This window comes from Phyllostomus discolor, chromosome 9, assembly GCF_004126475.2.
Source record: "Phyllostomus discolor isolate MPI-MPIP mPhyDis1 chromosome 9, mPhyDis1.pri.v3, whole genome shotgun sequence".
NCBI classification, from domain to species: domain Eukaryota; kingdom Metazoa; phylum Chordata; class Mammalia; order Chiroptera; family Phyllostomidae; genus Phyllostomus; species Phyllostomus discolor.
In genome coordinates, this window is record NC_040911.2 from 31266734 (window position 1) to 31294702 (window position 27969).

General features: G+C 36.3%; 1 protein-coding gene and 1 non-coding gene across 2 annotated transcripts in view; one reads left to right on the top strand and one right to left on the bottom strand.

Annotated features, from left to right (window-relative positions):
• Positions 1-1092: 1092 nt before the first annotated feature.
• LOC114505985 (desmoglein-1-like) overlaps positions 1093-27969 on the bottom strand; it is a 39678-nt gene continuing 12801 nt past the window's right edge. Inside the window, exons 4-15 of the mRNA XM_028523553.2 lie at positions 27781-27936; positions 25985-26129; positions 23382-23548; positions 20475-20609; positions 19999-20184; positions 17609-17868; positions 16048-16187; positions 11264-11521; positions 7399-7532; positions 7008-7065; positions 4580-4788; positions 1093-2317 (exon numbers count right to left, since the gene is read on the bottom strand). Of these exons, the coding sequence (XP_028379354.1) occupies positions 1220-2317; positions 4580-4788; positions 7008-7065; positions 7399-7532; positions 11264-11521; positions 16048-16187; positions 17609-17868; positions 19999-20184; positions 20475-20609; positions 23382-23548; positions 25985-26129; positions 27781-27936 (2946 nt within the window). The 3' untranslated portion in view covers positions 1093-1219. The remainder of the gene's footprint in view (positions 2318-4579; positions 4789-7007; positions 7066-7398; positions 7533-11263; positions 11522-16047; positions 16188-17608; positions 17869-19998; positions 20185-20474; positions 20610-23381; positions 23549-25984; positions 26130-27780; positions 27937-27969) is intronic.
• LOC114507108 lies at positions 20951-21057 on the top strand. Its single transcript, XR_003685386.1, has one exon. It is a non-coding gene; the product is annotated as a U6 spliceosomal RNA (small nuclear RNA).

Sequence of the window (27969 nt, forward strand, 5' to 3'; positions counted from 1 at the left end):
GGATTTATGGGAATTCAGTTAGAGGCTTGGAAATCATGCTTGAGTTTGTGGATCTTCAGGTAAAGTTCAACAGAGATTAAATTTAGCCTGTGGTGATAAAGTGTTTAGTAATTCTAGTATAACTAAATTGATGGACTGTGGGCAAAAATAGATTATTGTTTTAAAGTTATTCGACGGCTGATGGGTTGATTCATTCATACTTTTGTCCTAACACAAACTGAATAATCTAGAACTGAAAGACAAGTTTCTATCATATGGCTACTAGTAATCTATGTGGACTTGTGTATTCCAGAGCAATGTGAAGTAGGTTTTAATAATACTAATAATCTTATAAAAAGTTAGAATTTATGAATAGGCATGAGATAATATGGCAATACTCTTAAGTTTCTTTTGGGCTTCAAATATCTTTCCCAGGTAGCTGTGGTCATTTTACCCAATGATGACACCACCTTTAAACTCCTACTGAAGTCCAAGTGTGTCATATATGTCATAGCCTGGATGACACTCAAGTGTTGATATAAATTCAGAAATGATTTGTGTACATAATCAAAAATATCCAGTGAGAGCGGATATGTAAGTTTTGAAGTTATATAACTAACATTCTGTGAGAATATTAAATTGAATGAAGATCATGAGGCTATAAACTTTATACATGAAAATAAAACATGTTCTGATAAAGGTTTTAAGTAACTCTAAATGTATACTTCTATGTTTTGTAGTTTTTCAGTGCTGATTCAGTTAGATAAGGAAACATAAAGACAGGTTAATAACATGTAGCAGATATATCTGGAATTAAGTGTAAAAATTAGCTCAAGATGGTACGTACCATCTCGAGAATATATATGACATGTTTAGTTCTTTTTAAATGTTGCTTGAACTACATGGCATATTAAAAAAGAGTGAATCATGCCAATTGCCATCAGAGGACCCATGTTTTTACATGACTGGGTTTTATTTCTTCCACATGCTAGGGATGCACTGCAGGCCACACAGAAGTGAAGAAAACCCTGAATCAAGTTTTACTTCCCTGTCATGGCTCCATTAGTATTAACACAACAAAAAAGTTTACAAATGCTATGGAGCACTAGCAGCACTGTTTTCACCTATTTTTCTCACTGTGATTTCGAATCTTGCTCTATAACTACCGTAGCACCGTAGCACCGAGTTGTGCATCTTAAATGACATTGTGAGCTCTCTGGTGGTGGGAATTGAACCTAAATCACAACTGCTGAGAAAAAGTGTACTGGGATCCTGGCTGATTAGCATATTGTACTGTACTGTACTTTGTGATTCGACTTTGGGCTGCGCTAGTGGAGGCAGATCCAAGGGTCTGGCCAAAGTGATGGTCAGAGGAGCTCCTCATGTGGCCAATGGTGGCTGTCCTCCCCATGCTGCTACTCAGGCCCCCACCTCCTTCCAGACTACTCAGCATGATGCCACCACCACTTATTCCAGCTTCACTGCTAACAAAGCCACTGCTGACTGTGCCACCGCCTCCAATTATCCCGGCTGGGCCACTAATTCCAGTTACGCCAGAGCCAGAGACAACCCTCTCTGTCACAATCACGTTGTGGGCATTTGATAAGTTGGGGTGTATACCTAAAGTGCCCACCATGCCAGAAGTGGGTTGGATTACTCTTTCTGTCACTACCACATTTGAAGACTCTCTAGGGTCAGGGATGGTCAAAGTGGTGGGTAGACTTGAACTTGGTCCTATTACCCTTTCTGTCACTATAATGTTGGAGCCGTCTCTCAAGTCAGGCATCTCTAACATTCCATGCAAATCAGCACCAGAGATCGGGCCAACCACCCTCTCTGTCACCACCACATTTGAGGCATGTCGGTTATCATGAATGTGGACAGAGGGCTTCAGAATGCCAGAGGTGGCATAAGACTCGGTCACAGTGACATTACCATAGCCCAGTGGATCAGGAATAGGCATAGGATGCTGTATACCAGGTCCCGAGGGGTAGGTGCTTTCAGAAATGACTGTGGTAGTGCCGTAATGTGGGGAGGTGGGTGGAGGCATGCTAGTAAGGGGCTCTGTTTCTTGTGGAGGGTAAATGGGTCCAGTGCTCTCAGGTGGCCATGAGGGATCAGGGTCTGGATACGGTTCAACATTTTTTCCCAGGGTGATATCTGCCAACTTCTTAAATTTAGGCCCCAGAGTATCCAAGAAGTTGTCATCCAAGTCTTCTCCAATGAAGCTACAGCAACCCACAGAGCCAGCGGAGGAACCTACACCTTCAATATCATATATGAGCAAACAGTCATTGGATGGGCGTCCTTCTTCTTCATTTGCATAAGCATGTGCTTTCTAAGTTGGTAGAGGAAAGAGAAAATGAAATCATGAATACGTATTTAACAGTAATGGAAGTCCTTATCATTACTTTTTTTACATGACATTACCAAAGGGAAAAACCCCCACAAAATTCTACCATCTACTAGAGGTGCTCTAAAAATCATATAATAGCATGAATAATATGCTTGGAAATTATTTCAACTGTCATTCCAATAACATTTTGACTTTTAAAATTCATTTAAATAGACTTTGTATTAGTGTACTATGGACACAATAGCATATAAGAAATAGCATGAATTATTTTGTAACAGGTTAGAAGGAGCTAATTAAAAATGCTGAATTTGAAGTTCACCAAATTGTGTATTGTTTTGGTTTATTTATAAAAAGTAGGTGATTTGAATTCATTCAGGATTGTGCTTTCCTGTCCTCATTGGGCAATTATGGTGAATCTGGGAAATTTATTTCAGTGTGGCTCTTTCAGCAAAACAGCAGAAAAATTTAACTCTGGATCTATGCAATTTTTGGATTTAAAACTGAAGGTGGCCAATGACAACTTTTACAACTAGAGTCTCCTTCAATTTAATGTGCAAGCCCACAGCCATGTGTATTTTTAGTCCATCTTTGGTGTTCGTGATGATGGACTGCAAGCTTTCAGGTTAAGTATCAGAAATGCATTTATTAGAAAAACAACTCATTGGGCCATTTCACTCACAAATAGTTTTTGAGCCCTTACCATTTGCAATACATTCTATTAGGAACTTAGCAATGAGGTAATGAACAAAACTAGATAAAGTCCCTTCCTGGCAGGGCTCACGTCTGAGTAGGATGAGGCAGACAACACAGAAACACGTTTGTCAGGAGGTGGTGAGAGCAGGGTACAGGGACAGAAAGTGATGGGGGCTGCTCTTTCAGGTAAAATGGTCAGGGATGGCATCTCCAAAAGTGATGTTTGATCAGAATTTGAATCACAGGATGGTGAGTAAAGCAGGTAGAATGATCTGGGCAGAAGGAGCTGTAAGTGCAGAAGCTGGGAGGCAGAATTGTACTTTTTGTGAAAATATATTAATTTGTTGGGACCCGAATAGTTAGCATTCCTATGGATTTCAGCAACAGACCTCTTATTATTATCCACTGGGATTTGAAAGGCTTTTACTAGTATATTATTTCAAAATATCAGCCATCATCTAAATGCTTAGGAGAGTTCATGAAGGCATTTTAGGCCAGGATATAGAAGGACATATGTGTATCAGAGAGAGTAAATTCCTTAAAGCTTAAGTATCACATGGCATGTCACCACGGGCAATTCTGTCTCTACCTGAGGATGGCAAAATTGATTCTTACTGGTTTTTAGAATGTTCTGGAATTGTGCTACAGCTCTTGAAAACACTGTTACGGAATGTTTATTTTGTGCCTTGAACTGAACTACATAATGGCAACATAATATGGAGAACGTTTATTTGAGGCATCAAAAAGTGTGGTAACATATAAACTTACATATTTTAGCAATGTTATTTTCTATAAAAAGTATAAACCAAGTATAGATGGTCCCTGACATACGATGATTCAACTTAACAATTTTTTATTTTATGATGGTGTAAAAATGATATGCATTCAGTAGATATGGGCTAGGCTAATGTAGGATATTTGGTAGGTTAGATGTATTAAATGCATTTTCAATGTAAATCTTTTCAACTAATTATGGGCTTAAGGGGACAGATCCTATTGTAAGGTGAGAAGAATGTGTATTACAGAAATACTGATAAGGAAACACCAACCCTATTTTCAATGAAGCAGTTAACAATAAAACTTCAGAGGCAGTGATATTTGAACGGGGTTTAGAGATGGGTATGAGTTTATGAGAGTGATGAGCAGATAAAAGCATTCTAGTACAGGCATAGCATAAGCAAAGACATGGAGGACAATAGACTGGTATAAAGAAAGCAAAGGCACTTGGCAAGTGCCATTGGTAGTAATGAATAATTGGAGATGAGAGGACAGGGACCAATATGTGAATAAACTTATTTGCCATGTTGGACTTCATGCCATAGAGAAAACACAGCTAGGGGACATTGGCTATATTTAGGTGGGGGAGTGCCAGGTCTCAATCAGAGTTTTAGCTGTACTATTTAGTAGCACTATGCATCTCCAGGCATAACGACTTGAGGCTGGAAGCCCAGGTGGAGATGCCTGCCAAAGCCCCATAAGGAAATGGTGGGAGCCTGGGGCACAGCAGTGGGTCTGGGATGGACAGGAAGGCATGGGGGCTGGAACCCTTACCTGACAGAAGTAACTTTCCATGAAGTCCATATTCAGACCTCCTTCTCTACATTCCCTCATAGAATTTCTTCTTAATGTTCCAGAATATTCTTGACATGTCTCATGTGCTTGTGGTGGTTTAATTCCATTGATTAGTTCAAATCCTCTCATTCTTTCTTCTTCTCCCATATCTTGCATTTCTCTTCCACAATACTCATTTGTGTAAACCCCTGAAAGTATAAATCAAATTAAATTTACTTCATGTAGGGTATTATAGACTGAACATCAGTACCTTACTTTAATGGATAGTTCCTTCATTTAAGTATGCATTTATGAGAAAGGAAAAAATGAAGGTGAAATTTAAATACAAGAATAATAAATGTGATATTGAGTTCAAAATAATATTATTAACTAATCTGTTAATTATCTTGTTGGTTATTTTTTGATAGTTATAAGTTGTAGTAGAAGAGAGGGCTTACAAAAAGCATAGAGGTAACAAAAACCTATGCTTTAGAGATTACTTTATTTATTTATTTATTTTTATTTTATTTATTTTTAAGTAAATTTTTTTCAAGTACTGTTTACCTTCAATGTTATTTTTTATTACCTACAGACTTACTGCATCATATACTTTAGGGTTTCCTCTGATATTTCCAGTATCTAGCAGGCACCACACACAGTTATTAGAATGTTTTAACTTTAAAGTAACAACTTGGGGGAATTATCCTAAATTCTAAAAGTGAAACAATACAAGAACACCCCAATGTACTAGAAACACAGAGTCTCCAGCAAAGGCCCTGAACGATGGCTTTCGGAGAAGCAGCCATGGCCACGGTTAGGGGAAAGGTTTGCATGGGATCTTGACTCTACACTTGAATGTGAGGGGTGAGTATTCTAGGTACATGAGATAAAATGATGGCCTGGACTACAGAAGTGATTTGGGCAGGGACATGTTGACATGGGAAAGGTATCCTATGGTTTAATATATTAAAAATCTTGATTTAAGGGTCAATGTGTTTTACGTACTTCTATTACTTTGGTGCCTGTCACTGTGTTTTCATCAAGTTTAGGTAAAAGTTTGAGACTTAATGAGAGAATAAAGGTATAAATATATGCTGGTAGTTTTGACAAATTTTGAGAACTGATTGGATGTCAATAAATAAGAAGATATAACAGGATGAGTTTCTGCTTCTGAGGAGGGGAGATGTTGGTCTCATTAACAAAAATCAATAAAACAGGAGGAGAAATAGATGTAAGGACAGGCATGTCCAGTTTTTGAGTAAGGTCCAGTTTTGCAAGTTACAAACATGCTGTGCCTCTTGCACTTTAGAGTTCAAAGAAGAAAAGTCATGATCAGAAGCTTGTTGAAAACTGAGAGGAGAATAAGAGAATCAATAATATTTACTTCGAAACAAGGAAATATGGTACAACTCTTTTCAAAAGTATAAGAAGTTTTTAAAATTTAATGTTTTTTTTATGAGATTGGTATTTATTCATTATTGTGAAAATCTAACTGTCCTCTGGGGTCTGCCTGTCAACTGGTCCAGACCCCTGTTGCAAAGTAGGCTACACTGATAGTTTTACCCATGCGTGGGAGAGACTTGACCACATGCCCACAACCTCAGATGAGAGCTTTAAAAGATTTTGAAATTGTTTCATCCACTTATTTTCATTTCATAACAGGGACAAAGCTCTTTAGGTGAAGATTTATGGTGACACTGAGAACGGATGCAGTATTTAATTCTGTCATGATAGCAGCTGAAGTCAGAGTGATTTTGAGCCATTCATGAATTGTGGAGGTAGATGCTCGTCTCAATAAGTGAGCACAGATCTATTTTATGGTGTTACACATTAATTCTAATCAGTGTTTGTGGGTGTAGATTTTAGTCTCAATAAATAAGCATAGATTTATTTCAATTGGGTTGAACTTTAATTCTAATTCATATTTTGGGGGTAAATAAGATTTGCTCTATTGAACAACAACAACAACAGAAACCACAACTGATATGACTTGTGGTTACAATTCCTTCTTATTTATTAACATCCTAATCAGGTCATCTCCTAAATATTCTCTGATGATTGAGAATGATTTTAAAAATTTAACCTATAAGAATAATACTTACTATAGGGTTTTCCTTGTCATTTATTTTGCAATCAGTCATTTAAAAAAGAAGAATAATAGACATGTTCCTGTTTAAAGGACACATGGACAAAGCCAAAGAGGGGTAGGATCCAGGGTGGGAGGAAGGGATGGGTTAGGTGGGAGAGAGAGGTTGGGGAGAAATGAAGACAACTGTACTTGAACACTAATGAAAAATAAAATAAAAAGGAATAATAAGAACAATTTTAAGACAAATAAAATAATTGAACAGTAGTGAAGTATGCTAAAAGAGGACAAAATTCCTTCTGGGTCATTTGAGTTATTAAAATTAAAAAAATAAAATTCTACCTGAAGTGTCAATACATTCAATCACATTTGCATTATCCAGTGGTATTTGTGTCAAATCCTAAAAGACAAGAAACAACATTTTCTCATTTGTAATGACTTGTCTATCTATAGTTATACATTGGGTTAGTTGTCAAATTACTTCAGATTTCCTGAATGAATACTACCTAGAAACCTTTTGAAATAATTTAAAACAGGAACCTCATTCAGAAAGCCTCCCCTGATTACTTCCACCAAATTTTGATGCACCTCTGATCCCTCTCCATTTTCCCCATTGGCTAGCCCAGAGCAGAGAACGTCATAGACTGCAGGTGACCACCCACATCTGGTTTCATGTGCACAAGGCTGAGTTTAGGAGTCGACCCTAGTCTGTTTCTTACAGATCTGCACTCACCATCAGCTGGGGCTGTGGTCCTTCTACTGCCCATGAATGAATGGCTCCATCCGAACATTCAGGAACAGGCTCAAATCCGGCTCCCCCACTGGGGGCACCTCCACAATCACAGCAGATCAGCAAAAATGGGACCACTGGTGGTGAGAGGATGGGAATATTGAAATTGGCTGTGGGGCCATATTAAAACAGAACAACTTGCTTTTTGTGATTAAATTTGAATCCCTAGTATAACCCCATTTGGTCCTAAAATTATTATGAAGGTGTCAGAAAATAAACTGAGTAATGGTGAGATGTCAAAATCAAAGTGAGCTTCAGTATACTAGATTACAATCAATTTTCATTTGTTATATGGGATTCAGACTGTAAACAGTGTGATCTGTTTCAATAGAAACAGATGTGTCTTCCCCCATCATTACTCAGGAAAATAGTAAAGAGAGAAAAAGAAAGCTGGAAGGCCAGTCCAGAGGTTTGATTTTTTGTGTTCCCTCTTCCCTGTCTTTAGTTTTGTCTTTCACATATGCCTGACCTTTTATTTCAACAGTAACCCTTTCTTTATGCTTTCAGCCATTATCCTCTCTGAGGCTATTATTTGCCCCTAGACAGATATCTTTTCTTGAACTTACTCGTGCAAAGACAAAGGACATTACACTGCTTAACTATGTCTCTTTCTATTAACCAACTGGATTTGTCTTATCTACATAAGTTTCTATCCCAGGGCATTTTACATAATATGATCTAAAATAATGATTTGGAATGAATAGGTATATGAAAGAAAGGATGTGTAAATTTTATTAAAGGTGCATAAGGAGTAAAAGAAAAAGAAGAAGGCAAGGTAGGCAGGGAGGAACACAGTAAGGAGAGTAATAGGACAGAGGGAAATGCTGGGCAAGCCTGGGTTCCTGAGAAGAAGAGAAAGTGTCTGCATCCTTCTTGTTCCCTGCCTGTCACTACCCCCCACACCCAGAGGACACTGTGCTGTGCCCCAAATGTACTCACAGGGAAAAGCCTTCAGTGAGATTGTAATGCCCAGACAAGAGGGCAGCTCTGATTAAAACTGATGGTAGAAAGGTGACTACAGTCAACTCTGGGCTGCCTGCACACTGACAGCTGAGCTCCTGGCTGCTGGGTCCCTCCAGGCTCCCTGCTCACAGGGCCACTGATGGGGGGAGCAGAGGTGGCCCTGAGACTCCCAGCAGGGGCTGCACATTCATCTGCTGGGGTACAGACATTTGTGCTTTAAAATGGAAAAGCATCTCACAAATCATCGTTCATTGCAGACAGTAAGATGAAAGCGCCACTCTCATCATCACATGATTATCCTTCTGAAACAGAAGTGGCCTCAGCAGCTCTTTCTAGGTGGGAACCTGGGCTGGGCCTGGTGAAGGGAGTGAAGAACCCACACAGCTCCCTGCCACTCTGAGTTTCCCGCCCTGAGTTCTGACTCCCTTAGGGGGTTCTGATTCAGGTTTAATGACTTCACACTGTTGACTCTCTTGAGCCAAAGAGAAAGCTGTTGTTCTCTCCACTCCCCTCTCCCAAAATATTCTTATATACCAAACAGTTTTTAATGTTTCTTAATCTGAGATTTCTATGGTGTGTCTCTGGATACAAACACGGGGCACTTTGCCAGCATTGTTTTCATTTGTAACTATTTTGTATATTTTTGCTGTTTTAAACGTCAAGGTTACTTCTGAATCCTAAACACATAATATGTTTAAAATGTGCATGTAAAATGATTTATCATCTATGGTGTTTAGGAAAATATGTTTGTTGTATGTAAATTATTGTTAATGTATTTAACTCAGTGGAGTTAAGTCTGAAAGTCATTTAGTGGTCTATTAGTGGTCATTTTTTCAGTGTAATATGATATACATGTTTTATTGAGAGAGAAAGAGAAAGAGAAAAAAAGGGGACAAACAATTCCTGGTGTTTTGCTCCCTTGAAATATGCCAGGCTTAGAGATAGCTTGAATCTAGAGGTATTTGACTCTAAAGCAAGTATATAATTTGTAAATCTTTCGTTATCTACATTACTTAGATGTCACCAATATAAAAAGTAAACTCAAAGTTCATGTTATATATTTTTGCAGTGGAAAGAATCAGCATCTGGTAAAAATTTAATTTGAAAATTATTTAATTTCAAAGTTTTAAAGTTTTGATTGATAATTTGTTCGCAAATGGAACAAATTAGAGAATTATGCCTTCTCATATAAATATATACATATATATTCTATGATTTTATTTATGTATTTTTAGAGAGAGGGGAAGGGAAGGAGAAAGAGGAGAGAAACGTGTGAGAGAAACATGGATTGGCTGCCTCTCACACACCCCCAGCTGGGAACCTGGCCAGCAACCCAGGCACGTGCTGACTGGAAATCGAACCTGCAACCTTACAATTCACACACTGGCACTCAATCCACTGAGCCACACCAGCTAGGGCTTTTCACATATGTTTTATGTTACATTCTGCAAATTTGCTAGCATTTTCTTGCCTTGGTTTATTTTGATAAGAATGTTTTTTTAAACCTTTTTTCTCCTTTAGAAGAGCTTTCCATGGTCATTTTGGTTTCTCATGAAGGAATAAGAATGAAATCTCATTACCTCACATATAAATATCTTGTTTCTTAAAACTAATTTCACTTGTGGAAAAATACTCTCAACTTTAACTTCTGCTATCAGTATGTACATAGTATTTTTCGTTTAGATAAATGCAATTTTGATCAAAAATTTGAAAAGATGAATGCTATTTAAAATAGGACAAAATCCAGTTTACTAATACATAAATTTAGTCTGATCTATTGTATAGCTGTTTGTGTATTAAAAGAAATGAAGATAGAAAAGATATGTCATTTATGGACTTGTTAGATTTCATATTTTATGTGCATGTTTTAATTAAATAATGCCTGAGGTGTCCTCTGACACCAATGTTTTATGGTTCTATACTAGAAAAATGGCAAAGTTTACATTACTTCAGTAGTAATGTGCAGATATCAACCTACTTACTTCAGAGCTGCCCTTCTCATTCCCCAGAGACTGTAGGGCCAGCTCATCTCCACTCTAATGTCTACCATCATCCGAGGCAATCTTGAAGACCATTTAGAGAATCCATTGGATCCTACACCCTCATGGTTAGATATTTGCCTAGGTCTCTCTAGTGCCTGTAAATATGTCTATATGTGGTATTTCTATTTTGTCATCAAAGTAATGTTGTGTGGTAACAAATGACAAAAGAGAGGTTCAGCAAGTTAGGTAATCTGTGAAAGACTCAATTACATTTAGGAGCTGAAGTTTAACCCTACATCTGTCTGACTCTCTTCCATTAAGTCTTAGCATAGCATGAAATCCCTTCAGGGTCTGGGGCCTGCCTATCTTTCTAGTCTCAACTGTCACCACACAGTCCTGCACATCCTCTGGTTCTTCCTATTGGAGTCCTTGATGTCAGTGACCAGCACTTCGTTCTGTGGGGGATTTGCCCATAGATTTTTTTCTCCTTGTATTGTGTTTCCTTTCTCATGTTCATCAGGCTCATTCTGTTAAAACCCAACTGAGAATTTACTTTCTCTATGTAGGCTTTTTCGATTGTTTCAATCAATTGTTTCTCATTGTCTTCCTCACTCAAAAAGCAGTTTGACCTGCCTATTGTGGGTCTTCCCATTAACACTGAGATTGAAGGCTAATAAGATTTTATCTTCCACTGCCAAGCAGTTCAATATTTTAATCTTGTCAATCCAGCACCCAATGTAGAAATATCTTGGTAATTAACAAAATAAGAATTTGTAAAAGACATTTTACCAAAAAAATCAAAAACTTCTCATAATTCTTTTGAGGGGGGAGATACATAAAGATTGGACCATCAGAGTACTTACATCCTAGGACCAAGAATCCCATGATGAGTAGCCCAATGCCAGCAGGACCAAAATGCACATTATCTTGGTAAAGGGGCACAGCCTCGTCTATAGTTACTTTATCACGTGTTGGATCAAGGACATATGGGTAGTTAGTTGGTGTCGAAGTGGTAGTTCCAGGTTTATCTACAGTGGGAAGTGCTGTAGTAGATTCAGGATGCCAGCCACCACCTTCTAGGTTAATAAAAACTGTACCAGTACAAGTTCTTTGAAGACCATCTGAAACAAGGTTTGAAAGTGGAAGATATATTTTATACATTTAGTGTAATAATTATTGGACAATACAAAACTATTTTCTTTTTGCATCAATACCTATTTCAATGTTTTTGTTCCCATCCATCAATAACTTCCCAGATTGTCCCTTGTTCCTGACTCTGTTTTAAATTAAACCATGATGATGACTAGTGCTCCTGAAAAACTGTCTCATGTGTTGAGAAGCTTAAACGGCAAATGCCACAGAAAGTAAGTATTGGCCAGTGGTGTGTTATAAGCCACAGTGGAGGCATTCTAGACTGTGTTCTTGCACATTTCTTATATTAGAGCTAAGTATTTTTTGTTGTTTTACTGTCTTTCTTCTTCAATTATATTTGTTCTTTTCCTTTTATGAGCTGACAAAATGAACAGACTTTCAGCAGGTTGGTAAATCAATTCTACAAAAATTTCTTAGTGATAAAGCAGCATATTCCGAAACTCACAACTAGTAACTCATAGGAGAAGGAACTGACACTATTGGAGGTGGGGGCAAATTTTAATTTCAATTAGAAGGTGAAACACCTTTATTTTACAAACAGATATTCCTCATTTGCTTCTTGTCCTTCGAAGTTTCAGTAAGACATAATAATATTACCAGTGCAAGTTCTTTGAAGAACATCTGAAACAAGGTTTAAAAGTGGAAGAAATATTTTATACATTTAGTTCCTACACTGAACATAGAGGTAGGGACATTTATTATTTATTTCAACTTAATTGCTCCACACTTGCTGTTTAGTTCACCAGACCAACCAACAAACTAACCAACCAGGCAACCAGTATTTGAAAACAGTGGACTGATTTTGAGTGCATGTGGTACAAAGGGCACTACATCAAAATGCATCTACATTGGAATCAGCAGGCACATGGGCTGAAGCACAGAGTAGTAATGACTGCAGAAGGGTGCAAGGAAACTCTTCGTGGTGATGAATATGCTCTAGATCTTGTTTGTGGCAATGTACAATCTATGTGCATGCATACATCTGCCAACACTCATCAAGCTCTACACTTAAACAGAATGTATTAATTAAATGTAAATTATAGCTCAATAAACTTGAAAAAGAAATGCATTTGAATCTATATTTGTGTCCTTTTGTTGTAACAAGATTGGGTCATTAAATGTTATCAAGATAACCATATATTCATTCTATAGTATTTAACCAAAAAATAGTACTTGTGAGAGGTGATAAAAAAGATAATTTTAAATGAGAAAAGTGCTCAGACTGAAATTAAAAACACATTGCTGTAATCATTTACCTTTGATTTACAAAATCAGTCATATTCTACACCTATTTATACCTATTTACACCTATATATTTTACAATTATTAATGAAAGGAAGCTACTTGCATTTGTATTTTTATATAGTTGCTCTAACTATTCTTTCCTCAGTTACCTTAAAAGAGATTTATTCGTCACATTTGCACTATTTGTTTTCTGTAGGACTCAAAGCTGAAAATTTGTGATTAGCAGTTGCTCACTACAGAAAAACCACATTACTGAAAGTTCCAGGTGTGACTGTTTTCTCCTTTAGACATAAGATTTCCAAAGGCAGCATCTACCATGTCAGAAAGTTTCCTTTATTAGCATCAACAGGTGCTAATAGCCCAGACTTCCGTGGTCCTGGTTATTCTTGCTGCAGTGTAAGGATGATGTTGATGGAACATTAGCCATTTCTCCGACCCACTTGCAATTATTTACATGTGGTTGTCATGGAAGCATTTTTATAAATTCCATAATAACCTTTTTTGCTAGCTATTTGCCTTATATTATTGAGATGTTGTAATAGACATGTAACATCATGTATTTTGAGGTATACGATGTGATGATTTGATACACTTATGTATTACAATATGATCGTCACCATGACAGTGTCAGCTAACATTTCCATCATGTCACGAGGTTATCGTTTCTTTTTTTGTGGTGAGAAAATTTGAGATTATCTCTTTCAAATATATGGTACAATTTTGTTAATTATAATCACAATGCTGTGCATTAGCTCGACAGAACATATTTACTTAGTAACTGGAAGTTCATAGGTTTTGACCAACATCTCCACTTTTCCCGTGTACATGGTTTTGAACCATGTGGATTGTTTTTAATTATTTAAACCCTTAAAACTTTTAAATATTGTGCAACCCATGTTTATGAAGCTAAGCTTGCTGCAAAAGTCATTGTAGCATATCTTTTATGAAAGAAAATGTGATATATTATTCAAATTATATACACACTGCACTACTCCTGTCTGTGAACTACACACACACAAATATTACTTATAGCATTATCTTTAATAATTAAATCTTGAGAGCAATGTCAATAATAAGTAACTGGATAGATAAACCATTCATTTTATATGAGATTATATAGACATCAGAAACTATGTTAATGAAATGCTTTTTTATTTTTTTAAAGATTGTATTTATTTTTAGGTGCAAGGGAAAAGAAACAGTAATATTTATGTGCCTACATGACAATTTACATGTGCCTAGCATATACTCTCAACAACTGTTTGACATATTACAATCACCCTCATTACTGGTTATTACTAGTAACACTATTGGAATATTTCTTTACATTATGAGTAGTTGAATATACTACTGAGTGAGATACTGTATATAAATTGAAAAGCATGAAATTATATAAAGAAGCAAACAGAAACAAAGATAAAAACAGACCCATAGTAGCACCACCCAAGAAAAACCTGTGTTGATATTCTGTTGTATTATCTTTTGGCCTTATTTACAATGCTTCAAATTACAAATTATTTAAGTCTTACTTATAGATCATGCGGCTCATTCTATTTTATATTTTTTACTTTGCATTGTAAAAATTCTTCCATGTTTAAAAAAGCATTTTAGCCCTGACTGGTGTGGCTCAGTGGTTTGAGCACTGGTCTGTGAACCAAAGGGTGGTTGGTTTGATTCCCAGTCAGGGCACATGCCTGGGTTGCAGGCCAGGTCCCCAGAGGGGGAACACGAGAGGTGACCACACATTGATGTTTCTCTCCTTCTCTTTTTCCCTCCCTTCCTCTCTCTCTAAAAATAAATAAAATCTTTAAAAAAATAAAAAAGCATTTCATTAACATAGTTTCTGATATCTATATAATCTCATATAAAATGAATGGTTTATCTATCCAGTTACTTATTATTGACATTGCTCTCAAGATTTAATTATTAAAGATAATGCTATAAGTAATATTTGTGTGTGTGTAGTCTTTTATATTTAGAGATTTTCCTAAGATTATTGAAATTTGGTAAAATAAAGGAATGATTTTGTTTGGCATTGTTGTTTTTATCTCTATCATATTAATACACGTGTGAGTTCAGTGGTTGGCCTTTGTCCATTGGTGTAACCCTAGAACCTGGCACAATGGCTGATGTTTGGTTGGGATTCAATATATAGTTTGGGAGTTAATGAATAAAGATACCCCTGGAAGTACATCACAGAGACAAGCATAAATCCAGTCCATGACAGCAAATCCCATGCCTTTCATCTCAGCTCTGCTGATTCTAATGTTATTGTTTTGTTGTTATTTTTATCCCCAGAAGGTTATAATTTTTGATGAGAAAAGGCATTCTTCTTGCCAGGAGCCTAACAATTTTGTAAGCTAAGTTCCAATTTTCCCTTCGTATATCTAATTAATGTTGATGTTGGATATAAGAAAAGGAGTAACTAGCAATTACTGAAGCCAATTTCAGCACTGAATCAAAATAAGGTTTATCAATAGATGGAGTCACATTTCTATTTGTAATATTGGCTTTGAAACTACATTTATTTTGACTGTGGAAAAACATTATATTTGGTAAAAATGTTGAATGACTTTATAAAGTGTTATTTTATTATTATTGTTTCCTCATCTGTAAAGCATGTGGAAATTGTCTACCATTATTAGGATGATTGGAAGAGGAAAAAGAGAGGGAGAAAGAAAGGAGGACCAATTGAAGTAGCAAGTACTGCTTATTAGAATTACCCTGAGGAACTTCCCTCTTTCAGTGACCAGCCTAATGTAATTTGATTGGGCTTTAAGAGTAATACAAGCATGTTGCTTCCGAATTGCTTACACAAAGTTTTACATCAACTTTTTAAAGATTATATAAAGTTCAGTTAGTCTGGCTTCTGGCCTATTTGAAAATAATTTAATATATTCAATTATTTACATGAATAAGAAATAACATTTATTGAATATCTAAGTGATTCACATGTAGTAACTCCTTAATTCCATATTGAAGAGTGAGGAGAAAATAACTTCTTTAAAATCATGTATCTGGTAAGTGATGGCACAAAGATGCCAATCTAGTCTCACCGCAGATCTCATGGTCTTATCTACTGAATTGTACTGCTTTCATATCATTAAAGATTTGATTCTATCCTACCCAATATAATAAGTTTTGTTGGAAAAAACATTAAATTACCTCAAAGTACAATGATTAAAATTTGAGTTCAGAGTATGTATATAAGTTCATGAAGAAGGAAAAAAAAAACAAATTAATCTCTTACCATCTATAGACAGAACTGTTCCTTCGTATTTTCCATTAAGCATATTATATTGATCCCAGGTAACTTTATTTCTCAAAGTAATTATGCCCGTCTTTGAGTCAACAGCAAGCAGGTCAGCTGGATTATTTCCCATTACATATCTGTATTTGAAAGATAACAGTACGAATTAATGTCAGCTCTCTAACAGCAGAGAGAGAGAGGAGAGAGAGAGAAAGAGATGTTGTTTATAAAATGTTTGGTTATAAAATGGGTCAGTGGGTCAGTAGTTACGATCCTGCATGTATTTTTCAGTTATGAGAGACAATGTTTTTTTAGGCAGTTCTAGGTGTTTGAGGACACTCAGAAACAAACCAAGATGTAAACTTAAGAGTTTCTGAGCAGTCATTACTAGTGGAATGTCTCTTATGCCCACTTGTATGTCAGAATTTTCCTTTGATACTTGCAATCTCATTTCATTTCACTTTGGTACCATCAGAACTAGCCTGGAAGACCCAGATCCTAGGACTTCCCGAGCTCATTAATAATTCCTAAGTATTCTCTTACCACAGATGTTACTTCATCATTACCTTGGACTCCTATTTCCACTCCCCCTCTCCATACACACAATGACTTCACAGGACTTCTTTTGAATTCCAACCTACAAGGAATGTCCTTTCCTTGTGCTTCTGTCCTATACTCTATTCTCTATTCTCTTTTCTCTCCTCCTCATCTTCCACTTCCATGTCTTTCCCCCTCATTTACATTTGTTAAAGAAATACTGGTTAGTAACTCTCTGTCTCAGGCATTGTGCCAAACTCAGGGAACAGGGCTGTAAGAGGGCCCAGGGGTGGGGGTGGGTGGTGATCTGCCCTCAGTGAACTCACAAGGTGTGAGGACCTTACCAGCAGTTAAATGTGATGAGAGCGCTAACAGAAGTGCTCTCAGGTGTGGGAAGAGCACAGAGATGACCTTGCAGAACTCATTAGTGAGGCCTTTCCCCCACTGTGATTCTTGATCACAAGCACTTGTGTAAAACATATGTGCACGCAGTCACACAGATTTGTATGATCAAGTAGAAATATTTTGATTTGCAAAATTAAAAAAATTATATCACATGGCTTTTCTTTAATCTGCCTCATTTTTCATACCAAAGTTACCAAAGGCCAATGCCAACTAAGTGCTGATTAAAGCAAAGAGAGTAACTAGATCTAATGGATTTCAATCTGGGCAAATGGGCGATGGGAACATCAGTCCATGCAATCTTCCAGGGTAAATAACCTTGATATGTGGTAGTCAGCTACCACATAGTCAATAAAATGTATAAACCCAGGTGTGTCAAACTCTAAAGATATATTTCCACAATTTGTAGCTTTACGCTTTACATCTTGCACTTTGCACAAATTTTATATGTTCTTAAGTTAAGCATTAAAATAAGTAATAGTTGAGTAGTTAGTACTTTTTAGTAGTAGATGATGGTTTCAAAATAATGAAAAATATTTTAATTCATACTTAACATTTCTTAAAAGAACATATGTACTTAATTCAATACATGATGAATATTAGTTGAAAATATCAGTCTTACCTAACGGTCGTTGATGGTCCAAGAGTGTCCAGATCAGTAGCTACAAAATCTCCCAGTTTATGATTTTGTCCCATCTTACTGTTTACTGCAAATGTCTTTGAACCTGGACGGAACACTGGGCCTTCAATTACATTGTTCACCTTCACCGAGACTACAGTCGCTGTGAGCTTGTATTGGGACATAATGGAATGATGAAATTCAGCTTTATTTCTAACACCGATACTAAGTTGAAGATTCTTCACAGCTTCATAATCTAGGGGCTGGAAAATACAGAGTGAGATAGTTTTACTATAAGAAGAAAAAATTCTAGAAGGCAAAGAAATCATTTGATAATAGGCAAAGACAAATTTAAGCTTCTTTTTAAATTAAATATAGATACATAGAAACATACAATGTATTCTTTCTTTATCTTTAATTCAGTACAAACACATAAAATATACATAGTAAGAAAAAGTCCAATTGTCTTAGACCATTTGTTGCAAAAATTGACAATCTATGACATGAGTCCTAATTGTCCACCAAATTAAAAAGTTAATATAGATGGTCAATCCTCGCATTTCCTAGTGCAAAGACAGTTTATGTCTGCTTGTATCACGTCATGCCATTCAGAAAGTAGTTCTATATACACAAATTATGGGAGGATACATTGTAGTTTCCATCATTTGACTGCTTTATCCATGAAGAACAATTTAGAAGAATTTTAGTTCTATAAGTGTGACTTCTTGCAATAAGTCTGGTGTTAGAATGTAGCACATATATATATCATATATATATGAAGAAATGCTCACATTTTCAAGATATTCTGGAAAAATTATTTCCTCTTATGGAAATAATAAGTAGTCATTTTTATTATAAAAGGTGATTTCAATATCAGCTCCTCATAAAACGCTCTGACTATACATTATGCCAAATACACTTTTCTAAATTTTCAGAAGAGAGTAACTTAGATGATGACTTATTCACAAACTGAACTCTTAGTGAAAATGTTTATTCTTTGCTCTAATGTTGGCTATATTTGCATTTCCAAGGATGGCTATAAAATCATGCATATGTATATATTATACAGAAACACAAATATATATTATACATAGTATATATTCACAAAAAAGGAAATAATATCTGATATCATGTCTGGGAGAAAATTCAAATCATTCCCATTTTACACATAGGGGTATTGAGAGGAGATTAACTTTCTAAAGTGTTATAGTAGTTTGGTGTAAAATAGTTGGGGACTCAGTTTCCCCAGCGTGGAATCCCAGGTAGTGTAGTAGAAAGAATATGCACTCAATAGCCAGAGAGTTGTAGGTTTGAGGGTCAGTCCTCACTCACTAGTGATGAGAACTCGAGCAGGTTACATACTCTCATGGAACCTCAATGCGTTTATCTGTGACGTGGGCATATCACCTATCGCAGGGATGCTGTGAGGAACAGCCTAAAGCCTCTGTTCATGGCCTCACTAAATGGAAGCTATAGACATGGTGATGCTTTATGAAAACATGAAACAAGTGATCACACGCTGCTAGGAGGACAGAATTCCTTAGCAGTCTGTTTCTGAGGACTATTCTGAAGGAAAGAAATTCAAATTCCTTTTAAAATATAAAAGGAATTATATTTTACTGTGAAGATCCATAGTGCATGCTCCACATACAGTCCAAGTACAGCTTTCACGAATTTTCACACAGACTGGGTAGGTCTTGCAGCACAAGGTGAAGCTTTCACTACCAGCTCCCTAGGAGTCCGACATTGCCCCTCATCTCTCAGAGGAAATTCTACTGCAGGGGGATGTGGTGCATCATTAGTGTGAGAGGGAGACAGGAGAGCTCTAGGGACTTGGACCGAATCTCTAGTGTATTTATGTCATAGGAAACTTTGGTCAGCAGCCACAATGAGATAGGAATGTGATTCTACAGTTACAGCTATTTAATTTCATAAAGACACTGGAGGAATTAAGAACTTTAATTTCTGTGATGAATATTCTTAGTGCATGATACTTGTCATATATGTTGTCATGGACACAATATTTAAAGACTAATGTTAAATCTGATTTAAAAAGTATTCTTCTAAATATTCCAAAACAAAACCTTAAGGATTAACCATGCTTTTTTGTAAGTATAAAATAATTTTCTTGTTTGAAAATTCTTTTAATTCATATGATCAGTGGTGGATTACTGTACTGATAAAGTGTTTCAAGTCAAAATTCAAGGTCTGTTTTCATAAAATTATATAAGCAAAAATACTCTCTATGTAAAAGCTCTATTGCATATACCATTTTAAAACAGAATTTTTTTTCTTTCACATACTCAAGTTTATAAAATCTTACCATTTTATTTTAAGATTAACATTTGCAAAAAGAGAAGGAGAACAAAATATTTAGGATAATGATACTATACCTTAATAACCTTTAAAATTCCCACATTTGTTCTTTCATTCATTTCTATGTCAAACCAATTTCCCTCATTTCCAGAGATAAAGAAAATTACTGCCATCCAGTTAGCTGAGAACTCCTCATCCAAATCAATGACTCTAATTTGGAGCAATTCTGAATACAGAGCATTTTCGTCAATTTCTATGGACTCCTGAAACAAGAAGAAAAAACCTTAATACCAACTATGTGAGTCAGAGAATTATGCTAGACTTATATTAAATGTTTATGCATAATCATTATTTAGAAAAGGGATCTGTGTTTATAGTCAGACTTTTCATTTTTCAAATGTTTTCCCCCTGTGCATTTTATAAACAAGCACTGACAAAGTACACATATACATTTGGGTTATATGTGACTAAGGATAACATAAAGTAGGAGTATTCAAACAAATGTTAGAGTGTGGTGAGTGAAAAATTATTAATTTTGGAGACTAATACTTACTGAAGGCAGTTTCATGTATGGGATGTTGTCGTTGACATCGAGGATTTTAATGCTGCATTCACACTCTGCCGACATGCCATCTGCCCCACCATCTCGGTCCGAGCCTCTTACAGCGAGAGAATATTGGCCATATTGCTGAAACACACATCACAAACCACAGTTGACACAGACAGTCCTTATTCTGTCTCATGCAGAGTTCTTTTAAACTGTTGGCTCAACAGTTACATAAATCCATGGTGGTGTTAAGATTATTGAAACTTCACAAACCTCACATGAATCAACTTGAAAGTCACCATTTCTAGTCCCCCAAATATTTACCTGTCTTCATTTTATAAAAGCAACATTTCTTAAAGGCCTCATTTTTTATTTTATGCTCATATTTGAAAATGTTTGTAAAGGATAGAGTGGGTCAAGATGATCAGGAGGAGAGAGATTATGGTTTACCAAGATTTTGGGCTTAAGAATTCCATACTTTTGTGCTCACTTCGGCAGCACATATACTAAAATTGGAACGATACACAGAAGATTAGCATGGCCCCTGTGCAAGGATGACATGCAAATTCATCAAGCATTCCATATTTTTTGCACAGTTCAAAGCACTGGTGATCAGGGTGCTCACAGAATTGGGGAGCTTTGGTAATAAGTTACATGAAAAAATGCAAATAACAATAAGTGAAATGAAGAAAAATGCACATGGAACCAATAGTGATGGAAAGAAAACTGGGTTTCAAATCAATGGAAGAGACCAGAAAGAGGAAAGGAACAACCAACGAGAAAAGAATGAAGAAACAAGAATTCAAAAAAATGAGGAGAGGCTTAGGGACCTCCAGGACACCTTTAAACGTTCCAATATCTGAATTATTGGGGTACCAGAAGGGGAAGAGGAAACACAACAAGTGGAAAAGTTATTTGAACAAATAATAAAGGAGAATTTCCACAACCTGGCAAGGGAAATAGACTTCTAAGAAGTCCAGGAAGCTCAGAGAGTCCCAAAGAGGTTGGATCCAAGGAGGAACATGCCAAGGCACATCATAATTACATTACCCAAGATAAAAATGAAGGAGAGAATTTTAGAAGCAGCAAGAGATAAGGGGACAGTTACCTACAAAGGAGTTCCCATCAGAATGTCAGTCGATTTCTCAAAAGAGATCTTGCAGGCAAGAAGGGGCTGGCAAGAAGTATTCCAAGTCATGAAAGGCAAGGACCTATATCCAAGAATACTCTATCCAGCAAAGCTTTCATTTAGAATGGAAGGGGAAATAAAGTGCTTCTCAGATAAGGCCAAGTTAAAGGAGTTCATTATCACCAAGCCCTTATATAAAATGTTAAAGGGACTTATCTAAGAAAAAGAAGATAAAAATATGAACAGTAAAAAAAGACATCAAACTCACAGTTAGTAACAAGCACATCTAAAACAAAAGCAAACTAAGCAAACAAAGAGAACAGGAGCGGAACCACAGAAATGGAGATCACATGGAGGGTTAGCAACAGGGAAGTGGGAGGAAGAGAGAGGGGGAAAAGATATAGAGAATAAGTAGCATAGACAATAGGTAGAAAATAGGGGCAGGGCAAGAATGGTGTGGGAAATGTAGAAGCGAAAGAACTTATGACACATGGACATGAACTAAAGGGGGGAATGTGGGTGGGAGGGGGTGGGCAGGGGGGAGGGGAGTGAGGGGGGAAAATGGGACAACTGTAATAGCATAATCAGTAAAATATATTAAAAAAAAGAATTCCATACCTTTGATAACTAGGCCCTTATTGTGGAAAAATAGAGATGAAAATGGTTTGCATTTTGGGGGGCGGTGGTGGCAGGTTGTGGTAGTGGAAAAATTGATGATCTGTGTTCTTTTTTTAAGATTTTATTTATTTTTATTTATTTATTTATTTATTTTATTATTATTAATATTTTTTAGAGAGGGAAGGGAGGGAGAAAGAGAGAGAGAGAGAAACATCAATGTGCGGTTGCTGGGGGTCATGGCCTGCAATCCAGGCATGTACCCTGACTGGAAATCAAACCTGTGACACTTTGGTTCGCAGCCTGTGCTCAATCCACTGAGCTACGCCAGCTGGGGATGATCTGTGTTCTTGATTCTACCAAATGATGCTTAAATTTTTAGAAGCTAGTAAGGATTATGACTGCTCTCCAAGAAACATGCACAACTGCATTCTCATTTGAAACTGATGTGATCTTAGAGGATTCGTAGTTAGAGAAATCTTGACATCTCTCCCTGGTCCCCAGGGTAAGAATATCTGATTTGTAGCATCCAGCAAATGCAGAGTTCCTTCCTTCTTTCTAGTCTTCACCGCTAAAACTCTTTTGAGAAAGAGCTAAATAGTCAATTTCTTCTGATTGTAATTTTCTAACAAGTGTAAGTCACTGATTTGTGTCCTTATTTCTAAATGAAATATTGATCTGGATGTTGCTTAATTTTTATCAATCATTCTGTTGATTCATTTCCCAAAAGAATCAATGGGCTGTCAGTAAGTGTGACACAGCAGAGAAAAGACTTTTATCAAAGGAGCTTAGAATGTGCTGGATTACAGAGATAAACAAGTAGCTCAGCCCGTAAAATTGGAGCCTCGACCATGTTCACGCATTGACTCTCAAACGTGGGGGATGTAACAGCAAAATAGTGAAAGCATATTTTATGTACTCTCAGAATACAGTTTTCTTTATTTGAGGCAAATCCTAAGTAAAATTAAATGAAAATAACATGACAGTATAAAATGTATGTGAGGAATCCCCATATCTTCATTTTAAAGATATTTTTAGGTCACTGCCATTATGTGAAAAGATTATGCATATAAAAATTAAAAGCATAGTTTCCTTTTTTCTTTCTTAGGTACTCTTAGTTTTAGAATCAATTCACATAAACTAATAACTCATTTAAAAAAATAAATTACCTCTCTGTCTAGAAAACTATTCATTGTTCGAATTTCTCCAGTGTTTCTGTTGATAATAAACATGGGTGAATCAGAAGGTTCCTGGCTAATGATCTTGAAGGCTATTTTTGAGTTCAGATTATTGGGTTCATCTGCATCAGTAGCGTTGAGTCTCATCACCAGTGTATCTAGAATATGAGGAAAGTTATTGTGGTTGGACAGTTTGCATTTGTGTTATAATACAGTATATGATGTTTTCAACAAGGTGTTAGGGTTAGTTGGTTCATACAATGAGCACTCTACCATTTTGTCTTTCTCCTTCTCTAACGTAGTCATATATCACCTCCTTTCCATACCTTTGCAGTGACAAAACATCACATTTTTACAAGAACCTAGATATTGCTGACAGAAAACAAACAAAAGTTCTATTCTGCCATTCCATTTTCTATTCTAGTATAATGGCATTGTTTTAAGATCACTGTGGTGAAACAAAATGATACTAAGGCCAGACCAATAGTTTGTCAACTTTCTAGCACTTTCTTGATATACAGCCTTGGCCTCACTTTCCACATCTATAAATGTGGATGATAATAGGACAATCCTCTTTCAGTTCATGAGAGAATTAAGCAGCTTAATGAGAGAAAATGATATATACTTCCTACTGAATAATGCATACTCAGTAAATGTATATTATTGTTCTGTTTTGGATGGTCCCTAGCTTAGTCCTAGGTAACTAGCAGTTTTGAAGAGAAGCTTGTTTAACTACTTACTTTGTCCTATCCCTTATCTTTACCTTGAATCCTATAAGCAGTTTTGACAAAGGACACTAGAGAGTGTGAAAAGTTGCCAGTGTTCATAAACTAGAACCCTTTTCTACACTCAAACTGTTTTAAATACAATGTCTTACAGACAAAAATGACTAGATAATCTCCCATCTCTCTCTGTCTTTCTATCTCTGTATTCATTTTAGGATCATTTAAAAAAATGTTTTCAAAATGCGACTGATTACTTGTGGTAATCCATACAAAGAATCTGATGCAATTGTCAAAAGGACTGAAGAAACCTATATTACTTAATATAGAAAAGTATTCAAAATATGTTTGAATCAATGTTCACATTGTATATTAATATGTATAAAAGTTCCCCCAAATATGCATATATATGTCTATATAATTATGGAACATATGTACTTAAGCAACTAATGACAATGTTTGCTAAGTGAAGAGAAAAAAGCCAAATTTCTATTCTGTTTTTACTATCCATGTTGTGTGAATATTTTTAAAACACATTTTTAAAATGATATTTTAACAGTTTATACTATAGAGATTATATTTTAATGCATAAAGTAAAATATAAGAATTTTTGAATTTATAAGAAGTTATACCACTTAAATATTAAAAGTAACTATGATTAGTTACATTCTGATAAAAATTCAAATAAAAATGATCTCCGCTCTTTTTCATATGTGTAGCCCAATCTTCAGCAGTGTGCTAAGCAGTTGATATACTGTCCCTTCCAAGGGTCTGAATATTTGGCAGTTAAAATGTTGCCATTTACAGTGATCTACAAGGAGTGGCCATTTACAGTGACCACCCCACCTTTGGACGGTCGCAGCTCTTGCAGGTGGACTCTGTCTAGGTAGAGCTTTTCTGTGCCCCTCAACTTGCACCACTTGAGACATTTGGCTTTAAATGTGCAAGGTGGGCCAAACAGGATTCAGTTTATAACACATTTTAAATGCATAATAAAATGAGTAGCTTGAATAGAAAGCCAAAACTACAACAAGAACAACAACAACAAATATATACATATTTAGTGTCCCGAAGAAGTAACACCATTGAGTGTGGTTGGTAGGGTACGTGACTGTCTTGCAGGAGATGGACAGCATGTTGAACGTTTCACCTAAAATGTCATATGCAGTGCGTGAGTGTGATATCATTATGTTGCAGAATTACATGCTTGTGATTTGGTAATAAAAATTTTTATGTAAGCAAAAGGGGTGTTATTTGTGCCAGTCTATCATCTATCTATCATCTATATATCATCTATCTATCTATCTATCTATCTACCTATCATCATCTATCTTTTATCTATCTAGAATACTTCTTTTGTATTTATTTGTTGTCAACAAAGCTCTTGAAGACTGTGGCCACAAAATAATTTGCCCGAGAGTGATTTCTATGGGTTATTTAAAGCTGTTCGATTTTTATAAAGCAAGATAAAAAAAAAGGCAGCATGAATAAAAGTGGATGATACTGCCCTTCAAAACGGTCAGGCTAGGAGGCTGAATTCTCCTCCTGGGGCCCTGCCAACACTGTGCAAAATCCTTTCAGAATTTTTCCTTAGGAATCTAGGGCACAGCTTATATGTGAATTACGTGAGAAAACAGTTTTCATTACTTTGGAGTCCCTCCTGGTGTATGACAGATTGGAGCTGCTTCTGCCCTTGAAGGGAAAGCCTTTATGGAGATTTCCTCATGCCTCTGTCTTCTGCACAGTTTTCTACAATTACGTGTTACATCTGTGCTGTGCACATTGACATCATTTAGCTTCAAGTTGACTGGCTGTTTAGAATCATCTGGAAGCCAATATACTCTTGTGTATTTAATAATGTTGATTACTTACTTGCATTAGAGTTTTCTTCTATTTGTCCCAGGAAAGTAGACATAGAAAACACGGGAGGGTTGTCATTTATATCCAAAATCCTAACTCGGAGCTCAAGAACCCTCTCCAAATCTTGGCCTTGAGCATTTACAGCCCGGCAGTAGATCTAGTGAAAAAAAAAAGAAGAAGAAGAATTATGTGACTCAACAAATATTAAGTTTTTACTTTGTTTGAACACTATGCTGAGCTATGTAGAACTAAAAGAAAAATAAGACTTTGTTTCCTACTGAAGTGTAAGCACAGGCAGCACTTATAACCAATAAGGGGAGGCAAACATGAACTCAAAGACCATTTGAGGAAAGGTAACATGATCACCCATAAAAAGAAGAACAAAAACACGATGATATCGTGGGAGGATGCAATGACTGAGATAGATCTTAAAAGAGAACTTGCACAGGTGGAGCTGGAAATTGGCAGGTTGTTCCAAGCCAAGGGATTCATGCAAGGAAATAAACAAAGTGATGCAAATGCAGTGTTTGGATTTAGGAATAGGGAGGAATGGGGTTCAGGGTGTGGTAAAAGAGAGTCACATGGGGGCTTCAAACAAACAGCACTCATAGCTAGGTGGTGGCTATATGGGTGCTTATATTATCATTATTATTGATATATTAGGTGTGTACAAAAGTATAATGTAAATGATTTAACCTATTTGGTATGTTTCATATAGAAACGCTGTACTTTAACAAAAGCTAATAGGCTGGCATGCAGATTTTGAGTGTTTGGGAAAACATTGTGGAAAACAAGGGAGGAATATTAATTTAGAATAGAAGACTTAAAGAATTAAAGTAGTCTTAGGAATACAGACAAGTGGTATGAGTGAAAGCAACAAGCATAGATTACTATCTGAAGGCATTTTTGGAGATGAATTGAGGAGGTTTTAATAGAAGAGGTTACTAGACTGAGAATGTTTAATTTTTAATTTTCAATTTTAAGTATTAATAACTGTGAACCATGATGGAAGCAACCAACAGAGTAGACAGAAGAAGCACGAAAAGTCAAAGTTAATAGAATAAGATTCTTCAATACCAGATGATTATGAGACAATAGAAAATCTCGAGATATATTTTAAAAACATAGAAAATTCATCTTGCTTTTGGACTTAATGTAGAACACTTCTGAACAGGCAGAGAGAATTAATTGTTGGAGTTGGTTGGTTTGTAGGAGTTAATTGTAGGAGGACTCAGATTTTTTAATGATTTTGGCATGAGGTCAGCTGCTTAAAATAGGAATGAAGTTAAGGGTTCAAAGAGTAAGCACTTCAGCTTTGTCACAGCTGCTGTAAGGAACAGAGGAAGATTCTGTTAAAGAGGAACTAAGTCTTTCCAAGGCATGTCCTGTGCTCAAGTGAACTTGAGCAATGTGCGTCTGTACTCAAGTGTGTTTACTCAGAGAAGGCTCCTGTAGTAGCTATCGAATCATCACTTGGCTTTGGAGTTATCAGAGACCAACATTCTCAACTGGATTAAAGAAAAAGAAGTAAAGGCTGAGTGCTTGCCCTTCCACACAAATGCTCTAGCCTGCCACTGGGGCCAGACCACAGGTTAGCATTTTTGCTAAGGCACTGAAGCAAAACACTCACCTGCCACTCAGTGCTCTCTGTGTGTGTCTGGGTCACAGCTGCTCATGACATAAGAGACAACCAAAAACACCTATACTGACACTCTTGAAATGAAGTGAAGCATGAGCTGAGCTTGAGATAATCCCAAAGTAATTTAGTCCTGAACATATACTTGTATATGGACGCTGCACCCACTTACAATGAAAAAAGGAGTGACTTCTCGATCAACTATGGACGTTATGTTAATTTCACCAGTTTTTTGATTAACAACGAAGATTCCATAAGGTGGTTGATCAATTCCTACTCCAGAGATGTGGTATGTAACTTGCTGGTTGGCTGCACAGTCTGAATGGATCTGCAGAAAGAGCACATTTGAAAATATTACAGG